Source organism: Podarcis liolepis (assembly GCF_965112155.1).
Source record: "Podarcis liolepis genome assembly, chromosome: 10".
NCBI classification, from domain to species: domain Eukaryota; kingdom Metazoa; phylum Chordata; class Lepidosauria; order Squamata; family Lacertidae; genus Podarcis; species Podarcis liolepis.
The window spans coordinates 8,403,150-8,421,268 of NC_139562.1; the positions used below are offsets into that span (position 1 = coordinate 8,403,150).

The following is an 18,119-nucleotide window of genomic DNA, read 5'->3' on the forward strand; positions in this document are numbered from 1 at the left end:
TTAAAGACCTCCAAAGTAGGAGACTCCACCACACTCCTTGGCAGCAAATTCCACTGTCAAACAGCTCTTACTGTCAGGAAGTTCTTCCCAAGGTTTAGGTGGAATCTTCTTTCTTGTAGTTTGGATCCATTGCTCCGTGTCCGCTTCTCTGGAGCAGCAGAAAACAACCTTTCTCCCTCCTCTATGTGACATCCTTTTATCTATTTGAACATGGCTATCATATCACCCCTTAACCTCCTCTTCTCCAGGATAAACATGCCCAGCTCCCTTAGCCGTTCCTCATAAGGCATCGTAATGGACACCTGCACATTCCTGCCTTGCAGAGGGTTGGACTAGATGATCGTCAGGGTCCCTTCCAACTCTACAACTCTTATCTTCCTAGATCATTTCAGTGGTTTGGGAGGCATGTAGCAAGAATCAGTTCCACAGGCTGGAATGCTGCTCAACGGGGAATCCGACAACTTTGGCAGTTGTGCATTCCGGAGTGAAAACATTTTGTGACATTAGAAGTGATGTCATAGATCTAGCCTATTCACACATTGGTTCAGAAGCCTTTTGTCCTCCAGTGATGGGCCTGCTTACCACCTGCAACACCACACAGAGCCAGTGTGGTGTAGTGGTTAAGAGCGGTGGACTCGTAATCTGGTGAACCGGGTTCACTTCCCCGCTCCTCCACATGCAGCTGCTGGGTGACCTTGGGCCAGTCACACTTCTATGAAGTCTCTCAGCCCCACTCACCTCACAGAGTGTTTGTTGTGGGGGAGAAAGGGAAAGGAGAATGTTAGCCGCTTTGAGACTCCTTAGGGTAGTGATAAAGCAGGATTATCAAATCCAAATTCTTCTTCTACTCTTCTTCTTCCTCCTTTTGCTTTCCTCCTACCAGGGCACTTTACAGAAGTTTGTGGATGACCTCTTTGAGACCATCTTCAGCACAGCGCATCGTGGGAGTGCCCTGCCCCTGGCCATCAAATACATGTTCGACTTCTTGGACGAGCAGGCAGACAAGCACAACATCCACGATCCTCACGTGCGGCACACTTGGAAAAGCAACTGGTGAGTGCAACATTGTCGTAGCATCATAGGGTTTGAATGGACCCCAATGGTCATCTATTCCAACCCCTTGCAATGTAGGGGTCAGAGCTAAATAATCTCTAACAGCTGGCCATCCAACCTCTGCCCTAAAGCCTCCAATGAAGAAGAACCATCTGTTCCACTGCTGAACAGTTCTTACCATCAAAAAGCTCTTCCTAATGTTTAGTCAGAATCTCCTTTCCTGTAACTTGAATCCACTGGTTCAGGTCCTACCATCCAGAGCAGGAGACAACAAGCTTGTTCCCTCTTCCATGTGACAGCCCTTGAGATATCTGAAGATGGCTACTCTGTCTCCTCTCAGTCACCTGTTCTCCAGGCTAAACATCCCCAACTCCTTCAACTGTTCCTCATCAGGCATGGTTTCCAGACCCATGATCGTCTTGGTTGCCCTCCTCTGTACACCTTCCAGCTTGTTGATATCCTTCTTAAACTGTGACACCCAGAACTGGACACAGTGTTTTCAGGTGGTGAAATATACTCGGAGTCGAGAGTGGATTTCATGCTCTTTATTCAGCTCATAGTGGTGAGGAGGAATGGAAGTTCCCCCCAGAATGTCTGCTTTATATACATTATTTACACAATCGGCCCCACGTGATTGGCTAATTCCGGTGTTCACCTGTAGGCCAATCAGGTTGCGGATTCACTTCCACCTGGAGCTGGATTGGGTGGCTCCTGTGGACCAATCAGACTGCTGCATTCTGGACCCTATTGTTCTAGGACCAATCAGACTGCTGCCTTTTGGATCCTATTCAACTCAGTACATAACAGGTGGGGTCTGACCAAGGCAGAATAGAATGGTACTATCACTTCACTTGATCTGGACACAAGGCTTCCCCACCACTCCACATACATGCCCCATTCTCTCCCTAAAGAACAAGTTGGTTGAATGCCACCCAAGAAACCCCCTCAGTTGTTGTTTTTTAAATGGGGGCTTGGTTAGCACGAAGAAGGGTATCTGATGGAGCCCACAGCTGCCTCTTTGGGTACCCCAGCTGTAGGCTGCTGCTATATTGCGTGGTGAGTTCCCGACCCCCCCAGGTAGAAATAATGACACATGACACAACTATTAAGGTTAATGGGTTTAAAAATGCCACAACTTTATTGGTATTGGCTTAGGCATTGGACCTAACTGACTATATCTGACTCCAGCCCATCTGCTTGAAGTCCAGGAAGGGTTAACCACCAGTAGGGGGAGTCCTGCTGATGCACATCAACTAGAACTCCCCCAGGATCACCGCTAGGGGGCGTGCCTTAGGCCCTCACCTCCCAGGCTTTGGACAGGGCCACGCCCCCTGGAATCCTTTATCGGACTACCCTTCAATATGTGGAGCAGGTGATGGCACTTCCTCCCCTCTTCCATCTACAGAACAATACCAATGCCTAACGGCCAATACCAAGAAAATTGTGACGATTTGCTACCAGGTAGGCAAAAACCAAGTGGCTGGTGCCGATTTGCCAAGTGGAAAAATTCCTACCAGGCCCTTCAACAGCGACCAACCAATGTCCTTAGCAAGGTCAAGGAATGAAAACCTTATAGGGTGGGAAAAACCGGAACAGCTGGCAGGCAGCAAAGAGGGAGAGCCCCGGCCGTGTCCTGCCTTAAATAGGCCAGACCACGCCCCCAGAGCCAGCCGATTGGCTGGCCAGGGGGTGACGTGGCCGGGAATCCCCCCAATGGCATGGGGCCCTTGAAGCCCGCAATACCACCTCCTCTGTAGGGCGGAAGTGGCTTTCCATGGAACAGGAGCCACACGCAAAGATCAGCGGAGAGGGAGGCTCCCTTTCTCACTGTGCCAGTCTGCTAGGAAGTGTCGCAACCTTCTCTGCAAGAATCCGAAAGACGCTGGCACGTCTTGAGATGCAGGCGAGTGAGCCAGAGGTGCTCTGAAGCATCTCCTCCTTGCTGACTGGCAGGCTGTCGGCATTGTACACACAAAAATAAATAAATAAACAGAGAAACTCCAGGCAACCAAAGAAGCTTTCAGCTAATGAAACATTAGCATATTATTAACATCATCTGTGGCACTAATCTAAGTCTGATTGAAGCCACTCAGACTAAATGAGCAGGAGGTTTATTTAAGGGGGGCGGGGGGGGGGGAGAAGAAGGTGGGGCGGCTTGAGAAACGAGGGGGAAAATGATCTCTTCTCAGTCAGATTCAAATGATTCCAAGTTGTCTTCCCTTGGCTTCATTCTTCCAAGCCACTGCTCTACATATCTTCTGCTACCAGATGCTGGGAGAAGTCCCTTGACTCAAGGAAGATTCGGTAATAAGTCGGGATTCAAGTGCAATCGACAGAAATAGCCAGGATTTTGTTAGGGAAAGAATTGTGTTATCTGGCAGTTCATGGATCATGTATCAAACACGGTTCTTACATATGGAGGACGTGGGTCCTTTGAAGGTAGCTGGACAGGTTTGGAACAGGAAGAAATTTTGAAGCAGTCACCATTCCTGTTTAGCTTCAAATGGGGTGCACTGACTACAAGGCTGGCAAAGGAGCAGCACCATTGTTCTTGTTATGTAATTCAATATTACTCTGATATAATTATCATCAGCATCTTGTTTCATGGCAGCTCAGGGCTGCATACATGGGGATTATCCCATTACAGCCAGACAACGAGCTGTTTTAGCATTTGAATGCGCATCTAAATGCACATTTCTAAACGTGCTTCCTCAAAATATGGGCTTTCAATGCATTTTTATCCTTGCTTGCTTGCTGCTGAGCTAAGAACTTGCAACGAAATGTTCTGTAGGTGTGAAGTCTGGCAGGCAACTGTTCATCCAAAAGATGTCCTAGCTGGCTTCTGTTGGAAGTGTGCACCATTGGAGGGTAAAGTCAAGCCATTGCAGAGTTAGAGCGCTTGCTATGACTGCAGAGATCCCTACAGGAGAAACATGTTTTCTTGCAGCTGGGGCAGATGAAAGCGCCCAGTTCTTCTTTTTGTGCTCCGTCCAGAGGTCATATCTTCTCTGATCACTACTATGGATGCATGAACTGACTGTCTGTCTCCAGACACTGTGGTCATTTGCAAGAATCCCCACATTTTTATTTTGTATTGCAATTTTCAATTTACTCACGCAGTATTCCCCATGTCTGCTCACTGGTGCACTCTGCCAGTTGTGCACAAGTGGCTTCCATGCCACAGAGCACCTTGGACCAGTTAAGGCTGATTGGAACTGATGGGAATTGTGGTCCAGGGCATTTGGAGAATACCAGAATGGTGAAACCTGGGCTAGGAAAATGATACCTCTTAAAGAATTTCACTAGCTAACAGTCCGTTTCTGGGCTAACTAAAAATGCTGGTGTTGATCATCTTCAAAGCCTTGAACGGCTTGTGAAGGAGCATCTTTCAGACCAGCCAAGGAGATTCTGCTTAACAGCCCACCATTAATATCCATCAGGTTGGTGCCAATGGGACACGGGCGGCGCTGTGGGTTAAACCACAGAGCCTAGGACTTGCCAATCAGAAGGTTGGCAGTTCGAATCCCTGCAACGGGGTGAGCTCCCGTTGCTCTGTCCCTGCTCCTGCCAACCTAGCAGTTCGAAAGCACGTCAAAGTGCAAGTAGATAAATAGGTACCACTCTGGCGGGAAGGTAAACTGCGTTTCCGTGTGCTGCTCTGGTTCGCCAGAAGTGGCTTAGTCATGCTGGCCACATGACCCGGAAGCTGTACGCCGGCTCCCTCGGCCAATAAAGCGAGATGAGCGCCGCAACCCCTGAGTCGGGTACGACTGGACCTAATGGTCAGGGGTCCCTTTACCTTGGTGCCAAATATATCCCTTTGTTTTCCTTTGGACCATATCAGCAAGGCTGAGAGCAGGGTCTCGTTGTCTGAGCAGCCCAGGACCTCCATACACACTGCCCAGGCTTGCACCCTGGAGAGGCCACTTCAGTGCTGCAAATCCACCCCACACTCCTCCACTCCCATTTGTAGTTTCTCTCCCTACAAATCTCCCCATGTGTTTGCCTTAAGAGGACAACATGAGACTGGGAACCCCATGGCTTGCGCTTGCAATGTATGGTTCTGCCTAAGCTGGGAGCAGCCGTGCGGTAGCACAGCTCCGGAACTCTTTTTCAGAACGGGAGCATTGATATAACCTTCCAGATCACCAGCGGAACTGACAGGCCATTCTGGCAAGTGAATGAGGTCATAATGCAAGTGAACGAGGTCATCATGAGGCTTTCAAGTGTGGTTCTGGTAGATTAACATAAGGTTCGTCTACACCTTCACTTGTCCCGTGCTAGAAAGCATGGGTCCATGTGGTTTTCCTCTTGACCTGGGCTTTCTGGGCATGGATCTGATCAGTTTTCCCCTTGCCCCACTCCTTCCCCAAGGAAAACTCTTGGGAACAAGTGGGGAACATCAGGGGAAGAGGAATTGTGGATAAGCCTCAAGTCAGAGAATAAGGAGAATAATAAGAGACTAGATATCTCTATCCTCTGAAGGGCTTCAGACTTCATGCCAGCAGTTTAAGCTACAACAGTTCTTTGCAAGAAGTTTGCATATCTAATTAAAGCAAAAGGTTGCAATTCCATTGGCCGAAGACTTTTTGTTAACACTTGAAAGTGTTTTACAAGGTGAACCTGTACAGCTGGAAGTAAGCGAATTCCTCTTCCTTCCTTCCTTCCCTCCCTCTTTCTTTCCTGAAGCTTGCCGCTAAGGTTTTGGGTGAACATGATCAAGAACCCGCAGTTTGTCTTCGACATCCACAAGAACAGCATCACCGACGCTTGCCTCTCGGTGGTAGCACAAACCTTCATGGACTCCTGTTCGACCTCAGAGCACCGTTTGGGCAAGGATTCCCCCTCGAATAAGCTCCTCTACGCCAAGGATATCCCCAGCTACAAGAACTGGGTGGAAAGGTATGTCCCACCCTTTCTTGCAACACTAGAACTTAGGGCTGTCCGGTCATAGAATTGTAGATCTGGAAGAGACCCCCCCCAAGGTCATCTAGTCCAACGCCCTGCTATGTAAGGGGTTAGTAATAGGTTCAGTTAGAAGAATGTATGTTTCTGCATAAATTAATTTTTGGAATTCAGTGATGTGATGGTGATCATTGGCTAAGATGGTTTCTGAAGGACATGACAATTATATGTATGTTTGTACCCTGCCCACCTGACTGGCTGATGGTGATGTTATAAATTTACAGACCTACATTGGCTCCCAGTATGTTTCCAAGCACAATTCAAAGTGTTGGTGCTGATCTTTAAAGCCCTAAATGGCCTCGGCCGAGTATACCTGAAGGAGCGTCTCCACCCCCATCGTTCTGCCCGGACACTGAGGTCCAGCACCGAGGGCCTTCTGGCAGTTCCCTCACTGCGAGAAGCCAAGTTACAGGGAACCAGGCAGAGGGCCTTCTCAGTAGTGGCACCCGCCCTGTGGAACGCCCTCCCATCAGATGTCAAAGAGAAAAACAACTACCAGTCTTTTAGAAGACATCTGAAGGCAGCCCTGTTTAGGGAAGCTTTTAATGTTTGATGTTCTATCACGTTTTTATTATTAGTATTCTGTTGGGAGCTGCCCAGAGTGGCTGGGGAAACCTAGCCAGATGGGTGGGGTATAAATAATAATAATAATAATAATAATAATAATAATAATAATAATATATCATCATCTCAGGGCTATTATTATTAGCTCCTCTGGAGTGACGGTCACCAACCTAGACGGCTTTAAAAGAGGATTAGACAAATTCATAGAGGAGAGGACTATTGAGTACAATAGTCCCAGTAAGTTGCAGGAAGGGAAAGTGATCTGTTGCCGTCAGCCGAGAGTTTCGCCTTGTTCCTCTTTCAGCAAAGCCCTCCCCTTACATATCAGAAGCAGTGGATAGAGCATATGTACGCATCAGCTGGCACCTCCCCACAGCAAATTTGCGGGGCAGAGCGGAACGCTATAATAGCATTGTACGATTTCATTGGGCAGTAATAATACTTTTGAGTCTTTGGTGTGCTCCAGATAAGTTATCTTGGTAATCCTTGCAAAAGCCCCAAATGTCATCGGACGGTATCATTTATTATCCCCCATGCTGTGGAGGAGGGGCTAAGCCTGAGAGGGTACTTAAGTCCATCTAGTGGGTTCATGCCTGAGATTAGGTGGAATTGAAGGAAGGATTTCCTAGCTCACAGCTCTTAGCAGATGCAATGGTGCCCTGTGCTTAAGGAGAGGGAAGAGAAATGGGTATCTGTCAGCTTCGCCTCACTTCTACCACCAGCTTTGCTTCAGAAATGGAAGGAAGGGGCTAAGGGACACTCATGCACCCCTTCTCCTGTCCTGCCAGGGCTCCCAGCACAGGAGGCGAGGGCCAGGTTAGTCTCCTCAACCAAAGTGATCCTGGGGCTGGACCGACTCCATGATGAGGAAAAGCTATGTCAGGGAAAGGTCTGAATCAGAGGATTGGGGATTGCATTCTCAGGCAGATCAGCTCCTCTTTGAAGAGGAGGGGGAGATTCCCCCCCCCCATTTCCAGCAGTTTCAGGAGTAGAGAGAGACCCAGACACTGAGCAGCTTCGGCAGGAGTTGCCTAGTTATGAGATAATGGAAAGCGAAACAGAAGGGAGGGAACAGCCAGCAGAGATGTCATTAGAGAGTGGGGGGAACCCTCCCTCCCCAAGAACTAGGAGGTCCGTCCGTATTAGAGAACGTAGAATGCAGAGAGGAGGCGGAACTTCCTGTTGGCGCCCAGGATGTTGCTGGAGACAGAAGGGGGAGGGTTTAGAGTAGCCAACTCTAAATGTGGAGAGATGCCGATTTTTGCTTGCAACCAGATGACTGAATCCAAAAGACTATAAAATATAAACTGCTTGTTAATTCTTTTATGTGTGGTGTAGTGGTTAAGAGCGATAGACTCGTAATCTGGTGAACCGGGTTCATTTCTCCGCTCCTCCACATGCAGCTGCTGGGTGACCTTGGGCTAGTCACACTTCTCTGAAGTCTCTCAACCTCACTCACCTCACAGAGTGTTTGTTGTGGGGGAGGAAGGGAAAGGAGAATGTGAGCCGCTTTGAGACTCCTTTGGGTAGTGATAAAGCGGGGTATCAAATCCAAATCCAAGTTTCCGAAGGGAGGGGAGGACAAGGATTTCCCTAGCAAAACATAGACCCCTCCCCACCAAAAAAACCCCCCTCTCCATTAAAAGTATCTTGGATAGGTTTGTTAAGGACAATTATTTGCTCTTGTGGAACGACAAAAAATCTGTGACATACTTTCGGTTCTAGGTAACCCCTGCAGAAGTAACAAATGCTGTTTGCCTTTGTTCAGGTGAATGCAGCCTGAGTTTGCAAACTCAGCTGTGAACCACTTCTGCCTCTTTCCCTATGCTTGTTTCCCTCTAGTAGTTAAGAAGAAGAAGAAAAACTTGGGTGCAGTATGAAAACTAGGCCATAATTAAGCAAGGTAGCTCCAGAGAGGCCCCTCGGTTGCTAAGAAACTGCCTTTGCAGAAATTGAGGTCTCTGGCCGCTCCTAAAAATAATTATCTGGTCAAATCGGAACCCAGCGGGGCTGCTGGGCTGAGAAGAATTGCCTTTAATATTGACTACAACATGGAAGTCTTTAGCTGCCTTGGGCCTCCTCCCACCGGCAAATGAGTTTGCCTGCGCCCAGGAAAGGAGCAGGCAGCACTTTCTGCACACAGGAGAGAAATTGAGAATTTGTATTGTAACGGACAAAGGTAGCAGTGCAGCGCCTGCTACTTAACCTGCGAGGGCCTCCCCCTTGGGCAGTGGTTGTGCCAGCAAAATCAGGGACAAAAGAGGCCGGTGGAGCCTAATAGGCTTGCATTTTTCTTTTGAAAAACTGCAGCGAAATGTAAAGTGCATTCTAACAGGATAGGAATGCTCAGCAGCAGCAGTAACAACAAATCTTAAGTATTTCTCTAGTTCTATATTCTGGGACGAAACTTCAGGCACATTCCCTTCAGCAGGGCAAAGAAAGCCATAAGTAGGTCATATGGTTGCCTTGCTGTGCTTATTTAAATCAGACATGGGGGACCTTTTTTTCAGGTTCCCTGTGTTCCCTTTTGGACAACCTTCTGAGCCGCAGACCAGTGGCAGGTGAGGCCAGAGGCAAAAGGGGTGGAGGAATTAATGCAAAAAATCGCCTCTGTACAGTTGGCCGGTTTCTACATACAGTGGTACCTCAGGTTAAGTACTTAATTCATTTCGGAGGTCTGTACTTAACCTGAAACTGTTCTTAACCTGAGGTACCACTTTAGCTAATGGGGCCTCCTGCTGCTGCCGCGCCGCCGGAGCACAATTTCTGTTCTCATCCTGAAGAAAAGTTCTTAACCCGAGGTACTATTTCTGGGTTAGCAGAGTCTGTAACCTGAAGCGTATGTAACCCGAGGTACCACTGTACATTCATGCACAGCCTGCTCCATCCAAATGAGCAAGAGGCATTTATCAGGGTTCAATCCAGACAAAATAAAACAGGGAAGGGGTGCAATGAAGGGCCAGTGAGGAGTGCGAAGAGAGTCCTGAGAGCTAGATACAGCAGCTTGGGGGTCTTGAGCTTCCTCCCCCTGATTTGAATGTTTTGGTTTGTATTCAGCCACATTCTATTCAGAGCAGACTCTGGACATACCAAAGTCAGTCATGTCCCGCAACTTCAATGGGTCCAGTCTGAGAAGGACTAGCACTAGCTACAACTTTTCATCTCTGGATCCATGACTGAAACCTCTTGTTCTTTGGGACAGGGTGAGGCCCAAGGAGATACCATGTGCGGTATGGCCCACCCACTAGAGAATCTTCTGCTATTCTATTTTATGCAATAAACAATCTTAGTAGTTGTGACCGTGGTTTATATTGTATGTGTGGTGCCTGATGATTTTTATGGTTATTGCTGTTTTTCCTTTTGTTGAAACAAAATAAAAAAATTCCTTCCAGTAGCACCTTAGAGACCAACTAAGTTTGTTATTGGTATGAGCTTTCGTGTGCATGCACACTTCTTCAGATACACTGAAACAGAAGTCAACAGACCCTTATATATAGCGAGAGGGTGGGGAGGGGTATTACTCAGAAGGGTGGTGGGAAGGGGTGATTGGCTGATAGGTGTGTTAAACTGTTAACAACTGCAATTGGTCTTACAGGGAAAAGCAAGGGGTGAGATGGCTAAAAATAGCTATATCATGTATAATGAGATAAGAATCCAATGTCTCTATTCAGACCAGGTCTCTCCATGGTTTTAAGTTTGGGAATAAGTTGCAATTCAGCAACTTCTCTTTCCAGTCTATTCCTGAAATTCTTTTGTAATAAGACAGCTACTTTGAGATCTTGTATATCCTAGGAGACTGAAGTGTTCTCCTACTGGTTTCTCTATCTTGTGATTCCTGATATCAGATTTATGTCCATTTATCCTTTGGCATAGGGTTTGGCCAGTTTGTTCAATATAGGGAGCTGAAGGGCACTGTTGGCATTTGATGGAATACACAATGTTAGAAGATGAGCAATTAAATACAGTGGTGCCTCGCAAGACGAAATTAATTCGTTCCGCAATTCTCTTCGTCTTGCGGTTTTTTCGTCTTGCGATGCACGGTTTCCCATAGGAATGCATTGAAAATCAATTAATGCGTTCCTAGGGAAACCACCTTCAGACCAGGTCCGGGGACAGTCTGTCCCCGGACCTCTTCTGAAGGCTGGGGGGGGGACAGGGGCTTTTCTTTACACTGCCAGCCTTCAGAAGGCTGTTCTGAGGGCTGGCGGTGGGAGGGGAGGCCCTTCTTCCCACCTCCCGCCCCGCAAGCTCCGGGCGGCCGTGCTTCGGGTGACAGGCTGCCGCCCCGAGCCTCGCGCGCCCGGCGGGACCTCCTGCCGGGTGCGCGAGGCTTGCAGGCATTCGCCCGAAGCAAGGGGAGCTCTCCGAAGGGCTCCCCATGCTTCGGGTGACAGGCTGCCGCCCCGAGCCTCGCGCGCCCGGCGGGACCTCCTGCCGGGTGCGCGAGGCTTGCAGGCATTCGCCCGAAGCAAGGGGAGCTCTCCGAAGGGCTCCCCATGCTTCGGGTGACAGGCTGCCGCCCCGAGCCTCGCGCGCCCGGCGGGACCTCCTGCCGGGTGCGCGAGGCTTGCAGGCATTCGCCCGAAGCAAGGGGAGCTCTCCGAAGGGCTCCCCATGCTTCGGGTGACAGGCTGCCGCCCCGAGCCTCGCGCGCCCGGCGGGACCTCCTGCCGGGTGCGCGAGGCTTGCAGGCATTCGCCCGAAGCAAGGGGAGCTCTCCGAAGGGCTCCCCATGCTTCGGGTGACAGGCTGCCGCCCCGAGCCTCGCGCGCCCGGCGGGACCTCCTGCCGGGTGCGCGAGGCTTGCAGGCATTCGCCCGAAGCAAGGGGAGCTCTCCGAAGGGCTCCCCATGCTTCGGGTGACAGGCTGCCGCCCCGAGCCTCGCGCGCCCGGCGGGACCTCCTGCCGGGTGCGCGAGGCTTGCAGGCATTCGCCCGAAGCAAGGGGAGCTCTCCGAAGGGCTCCCCATGCTTCGGGTGACAGGCTGCCGCCCCGAGCCTCGCGCGCCCGGCGGGACCTCCTGCCGGGTGCGCGAGGCTTGCAGGCATTCGCCCGAAGCAAGGGGAGCTCTCCGAAGGGCTCCCCATGCTTCGGGTGACAGGCTGCCGCCCCGAGCCTCGCGCGCCCGGCGGGACCTCCTGCCGGGTGCGCGAGGCTTGCAGGCATTCGCCCGAAGCAAGGGGAGCTCTCCGAAGGGCTCCCCATGCTTCGGGTGACAGGCTGCCGCCCCGAGCCTCGCGCGCCCGGCGGGACCTCCTGCCGGGTGCGCGAGGCTTGCAGGCATTCGCTTGGCCCTTGGCCCCCCCGCTGGACTTCAAAAGAGCTTCGGGAAGTCCAGCGGGGGGCCAAGGGATTCCCTCACCGCCGCCCGCATTTAGAAGCGCTCGGGGAAAGCAGCGCACTTCACAGCTTTCCCCGGAGTGCTTTTAAATGCGGGCGGCTGGGAGGGAATCCCTTGGCCCCCCGCCGGACTTCCCGAAGCTCTTTTGAAGTCCAGCGGGGGGCCAAGGGGTTCCCTCACCGCCGCCCGCATTTAGAAGCGCTCGGGGAAAGCAGCGCACTTCGCAGCTTTCCCCGAGCGCTTCTAAATGCGGGCGGCGGTGAGGGAATCCCTTGGCCCCCCGCTGGACTTCAAAAGAGCTTCGGGAAGTCCGGCGGGGGGCCAAGGGATTCCCTCCCAGCCGCCCGCATTTAAAAGCACTCCGGGGAAAGCAGCGCACTTCGCAGCTTTCCCCGAGCGCTTCTAAATGCGGGCGGCGGTGAGGGAATCCCTTGGCCCCCCGCTGGACTTCAAAAGAGCTTCGGGAAGTCCGGCGGGGGGCCAAGGGATTCCCTCCCAGCCGCCCGCATTTAAAAGCACTCCGGGGAAAGCAGCGCACTTCGCAGCTTTCCCCGAGCGCTTCTAAATGCGGGCGGCGGTGAGGGAATCCCTTGGCCCCCCGCTGGACTTCAAAAGAGCTTCGGGAAGTCCGGCGGGGGGCCAAGGGATTCCCTCCCAGCCGCCCGCATTTAAAAGCACTCCGGGGAAAGCAGCGCACTTCGCAGCTTTCCCCGAGCGCTTCTAAATGCGGGCGGCGGTGAGGGAATCCCTTGGCCCCCCGCTGGACTTCAAAAGAGCTTCGGGAAGTCCGGCGGGGGGCCAAGGGATTCCCTCCCAGCCGCCCGCATTTAAAAGCACTCCGGGGAAAGCAGCGCACTTCGCAGCTTTCCCCGAGCGCTTCTAAATGCGGGCGGCGGTGAGGGAATCCCTTGGCCCCCCGCTGGACTTCAAAAGAGCTTCGGGAAGTCCGGCGGGGGGCCAAGGGATTCCCTCCCAGCCGCCCGCATTTAAAAGCACTCCGGGGAAAGCTGCGAAGTGCGCTGCTTTCCCCGAGCGCTTCTAAATGCGGGCGGCGGTGAGGGAATCCCTTGGCCCCCCGCTGGACTTCAAAAGAGCTTCGGGAAGTCCGGCGGGGGGCCAAGGGATTCCCTCCCAGCCGCCCGCATTTAAAAGCACTCCAGGGAAAGAAGCGAAGTGCGCTGCTTTCCCCGAGCGCTTCTAAATGCGCTGCGCTTCCCCGCTGTCCCAGAGATTTCCCTATGGGCTTTCGTCTTGCGAAGCAAGCCCATAGGGAAATTCGTTTTGCGAAGCGCCTCCAAAACGGAAAACCCTTTCGTCTAGCGGGTTTTCCGTCTTGCGAGGCGTTCGTCTTGCGGGGTACCACTGTAGTCCTGAGATGGTATGTTTGATGATGTTGGGGCCAGTGATGGTGTTGTCTGGGTGTAAGTGGCAGCAAAATTGGCATCTGGGTTTATTGCAGGCTCTGGTACCAGTGTCCATTTTAAGTCTGGTTGTTGTATTATTGTGGGGAGAAGTTGTTTAAGATTGGATGGCTGTCTGTATGCAATTAAATGTCTTCCTCCCTTCCTTTTGTTATTTTTCTGAATGATGCCATGGCCTATGGCTAGCGCAATGAAAGTCTATGGTGATGATGATGAGGAGGAGGAGGAGGAGGAGGAGTATGGCCCACCCCTTACTTTCTTCCCACAGTGGGAAAAGTGGCATGCAGTTGCCCAAGACTTACTGGTTTGAGATTTCTCCTCTGGAAATAGTAAGCAAACAGGTGCTAAAACAGGGTTGGGACCTTTTTTGCAGCACAATTCCCTCTATGGGCAACTTTCTGGAGGTGGACAGACATGCCAATGATGGGTGGAGCCATTACCACAAGTCAAGGATACATTTTGACCAGGCAAAGCACTTGAAGGAAAGGATTGGGGCCAGTGGGGAGGGTGGCCTGTGACAAACAGGGTGTGATGGCCTGGGACTCAGACTCGGAACCAGAGGACTCTCAGTCTGCACCGGATCCTTTGTCTCAGGCATCATCTGAACCAAGTCTGGGGCCTGGTCCTGAAGAGCCCCAGTCTGCACAGGTTCCCCTGCAACAAGCACCGGCTGGACCGAGTCAGGGGCCTGAGCCTGCCCTGGCTCCAGATGTGGGGATTACCTCGTTGCCTCCAGCTGGGCCATCACTTACAGCTGCTCCACTACCAGTTGGGTCAGGAGAGGCTGAGGCGGCCCCTGGGTCTAGTAACCCACCGATATCTCCCGAGCTGCAGAGAGAAGGAGAGACCTGAGTACTCGCAGGAGGAGTGCTCACCTTCAGGCAAAACAGGGAGGTGAGTCGCCGGGGGATCAGGACCGGCCGCTACCCCGACCAAGATAAAAGGCTGTCGGACCCCGCCCCAGGTTGCAGGAGCAACATTGCTGTATGCTAGATCCTGCCTGAGATCCTGTACCTGCCCTTGCCTGGTTTCCTGCCGCGTGTCCTCCTTTGGCCCTGTTGGACTGACTCCTAGCGGAACCTCCGGATTCTGGTTCAGTCCTGGACCATGTTTCACGGGTTACCCCCGGGCCCAGCACACAGGGTTTGGCTCGGGGAGAGTCCTGATGACCAAGAGCAAGAGGGCTGCATTTCGCCTGGGGATGTGCCACCTGCCCTTTTAAAAAAAGATATTAAGAATGTATGAAGTGCTCTGCTGGATCTGGCCAGTGGTCCATCTTCTCCAACATCCTGTACTCAGAGGGGCCAAACAGATACCTCTGGGAAGCCCACAAACAGGAATCCCTTGCAGATGACTGCAGTGCCTGGAGACAGGCAGTCAAGTCGTGCATCCACAGTAGTGGCCAAAGGAGGAATAACGGCTGGCAGGACCACAGAGAGAAGAAATGCCATGGTGCATGTGCAGCAGCAAAACCGGACACCTTCATCTGCCCCAGCTGCAACGAAACATGTCTCTCCCATATTGGTCTCTACAGGCACAGCAGGTGCTATAACTCTCCAACAGTTTGACCGCCCCTCAAGGTGTACTCTTCCATTGTCTCCCAAGATAGATGGATGCCAGTGAACAATAGGAAGCTATCTTATACCAAGTCAGACCATTGGTCCATGTAGCTCAGTGCTGTCCATACTGACTGTGGCTCTTGAAGGTTTCAGACAGCATTCTTTCAATGCTCAGTGGGTGGATGCCCTCCCATTAAGTTAATGTCCTCCCTTCCAAAGGCAAGTTTGTATGGTAGAATATAAAACTTAGGCGTCTTAAGGGACATGGGAGCTGATTGCCCACATGCTAAACTTTTGTGCCACCCCAGACACAACTTTGTAACTGCAGACATTCTACAGAGGTCAAGGATACCTTCAGCCATCTTTTATTCATCGCGTCTCTTGGCGCTTGAGGTCCCTTCCTCTGTCTCTGAAGTGAGATCAGAGGAGCCAAGATCCAAGGCTGACCTCAGCTCTTTGGTTTCAGAGAAGGACAGCGCAAATTAGCCCTGGAGCCACCGGACTGGACCCTTTTCTTCTTCCTCTCCTTTTGAAGCCCCCTTTGGTGTCAAAGCCTCCTCTTTGGAGTCGGCAAATCCTGTGACTTTGGCAGCGTTTGATGAGCTATCCCAGAGCCCTAGGGAGGAGCAGATCTTCCAAGAGGGACCAGCTTGTTAACATGCAGTGGTGTGGCGGAGCTGAGAGAGAAGGGGCCGCAGCTGACCTTTGGTTCCTCTCCCTGCTGCCAAATCCGCAACACTACTTAGAACTTGATCAGTGCAGCTTAATTGCATTTGTCACAAGCAATAAAGCATTTCCATACAACAAGGAACAGCATGAAAGGAAGGTACGCAAGTAAAGGAGAGTGAAGCCAGAACGTTAAGCTGTCACTCATATTTTTTGGACACACAGAGAGGCACCACAAGCCTGGGAAATGGAGGTGATGCCATCGTTTGTGCCCAGTTCCATGTACACGCCGAGGACCTAATTACAAATGATGTCAGCTGCGTTACCTACAATCACATCATTGATTTTAAAAAATACTTAATTACAGGTGTAAGGTAAAGGTAAAGGGAACCCTGACCATTAGGTCCAGTCGTGGCCGACTCTGGGGTTCATCTCGCTTTATTGGCCGAGGGAGCCGGCGTACAGCTTCCGGGTCATGTGGCCAGCATGACTAAGCCGCCTCTGCCGAACCAGAGCAGCGCATGGAAACGCCGTTTACCTTCCCACCAGAGTGGTACCTATTTATCTACTTACACTTTGACATGCTTTCGAACTGCTAGGTTGGCAGGAGCAGGACCAAGCAACGGGAGCTCACCCCATCGCGGGGATTCGAACTGCCGACCTTCTGATCAGCAAGCCCAAGAGGCTCAGTGGTTTAGACCATAGCGCCACCCGTGTCCCACATCTACCTAATGTAGATGATACTGAGTAAACTGGACCAATGTCCACCTCCAATGAGGTGGCATCTTTCTTTGTTTCATTCTTCCAGATTAGAGTTTGTGCAATCTAAGATATAAGATTTTAAAAATTTATTTATAATAAAAAATGTGCCTGCTACTTTCCGGGCAGTGATTTACAGCTGTAACAATAATGTCAAAACGCAACTGCAAATAAATTAGAAAAATACAAAGTAAGCAGAAACAAGAAAGCAATTGTCTATGTCTTACCAGAAAAAAAAAATATGTTGAAAAATGCTTTGAAGGAAAAGTATATGTGAGATGAGATGCATGAACAGATTGTGATGGGCCAGAGAAGAAGGGGCAAGGATTTATCTCAGGAAAGGTGGAGGACAGAGGGGACATTGGACAGAGGGAAACATCAAGTTAGGGAGAAAAGGGGAATCTGTTCTGAGAGCGTATATAAAGCAATATAAAGTGAGATGCTCACACTTCCATATGAAGAGGGAAGAAAGGAACAGTTCAAATATCCCATATTTGGCAAGAGAAACATCTGCTTTGGGAACAAGTGTGCGTCATTCCTTCTGAAAGTGTCCTGGTTTTGCCTACTGACGGACAATGCATGAGTCTCTTTCTCTTCTCTCTGTGCAAGAGGCAGATTCTTTCTTCCATGCCTCTAACATCAGTTACCTTGATCCTGGGAATACAAGTGACTTCCATTTTATCTGAAGCTAGGCCCGTCTGTTGGGGATTATTTAATTACTCCAGTTATCCATTGCCATTCGTTTGGCTTGAACACTAAAATACAATACAGCATCAGACATTCAAAACTTCCCTAAACAGGGCTGCCTTCAGTTGTCTTTTAAAAGTAAAATAGTTGTTTATTGCCTTGACATCTGCTGAGAGGGCATTCCACAGGGCAGGCACCACTACCAAGAAGGCCCTCTGCCTGGTTCCCTGTAACTTGGCTTCTCACAGCCAGGGAACCGCCAGAAGGCCCTCGGCGCTGGACCTCAGTGTCTGGGCTGAACGATGGGGGTGGAGACGCTCCTTCAGGTATACAGGACTGAGGCCGTTTAGGGCTCTAAAGGTCAGCACCAACACTTTGAATTGTGCTCGGAAACATACGTGGAGCCAATGAAGATCTTTCAAGACCAGTGTTATGCGGTCTCGGCAGCCACTCCCAGTCACCAGTCTAGCTGCCACATTCTGGATTTCCGAGTCACCCTCCGAGTTTCCAAGTCACCTTCAAAGGTAGCCCCACGTAGAGCGCATTGCAGTAGTCCAATCCCACCTTGGCAAACCTTTATGCTACATCATGCCGAAAGGGGAAGACCCTCCCGGCCTCTGGCCTAATGCCTCCCATGAGCCTCTGATGCCAAAGGAAGGTCCAAACCTGAGCAGGGGGAGGCGGTTGCATAATTATGTCTTCCCCTTAATTGCATCTGCTGCCTGCAACACATGGACTCATTACAAGCTTTTCATACGCTAAATTATTATTAATGAGCAGGCATTCTGAGCACCGGCAGCACATTAAAGTCACCCCACAGGACAATGAGCTCCATGCCACAGCGAAAAGCGAAACCACCCTAGAAAACTGCAGAGTGGAATGAGATGATCACTAATGCAGTTGCTCTTTTGCCTTTTGACGAACTGACAAATGATTGTCTTCTTCTTCTTTGGCGTTCACTCGTAGCTGAGTGAGATTGTCTCCCACGAACATGGTCTTAATAGAGAGTCCATAATTGACTGTGGAGGCCATTTCTGGATCCACATGTCCTTCCACAGTGGGGACATAGGTTTCCGGACAGGAGTTGATCACAGTGTGGATTT

At 50.9% G+C, this 18,119-nt stretch overlaps 1 protein-coding gene across 5 annotated transcripts in view; it reads left to right on the forward strand.

Moving 5' to 3' along the window:
• PLXNA4 (plexin A4) overlaps positions 1-18,119 on the forward strand; it is a 600,353-nt gene that overhangs the window by 571,436 nt on the left and 10,798 nt on the right. For all 5 annotated transcript variants that reach the window (XM_083460906.1, XM_083460907.1, XM_083460910.1 and 2 more), the window contains 2 exons: positions 884-1,053; positions 5,743-5,955. In XM_083460906.1, coding sequence (XP_083317032.1) covers positions 884-1,053; positions 5,743-5,955 — 383 coding nt within the window. The remainder of the gene's footprint in view (positions 1-883; positions 1,054-5,742; positions 5,956-18,119) is intronic.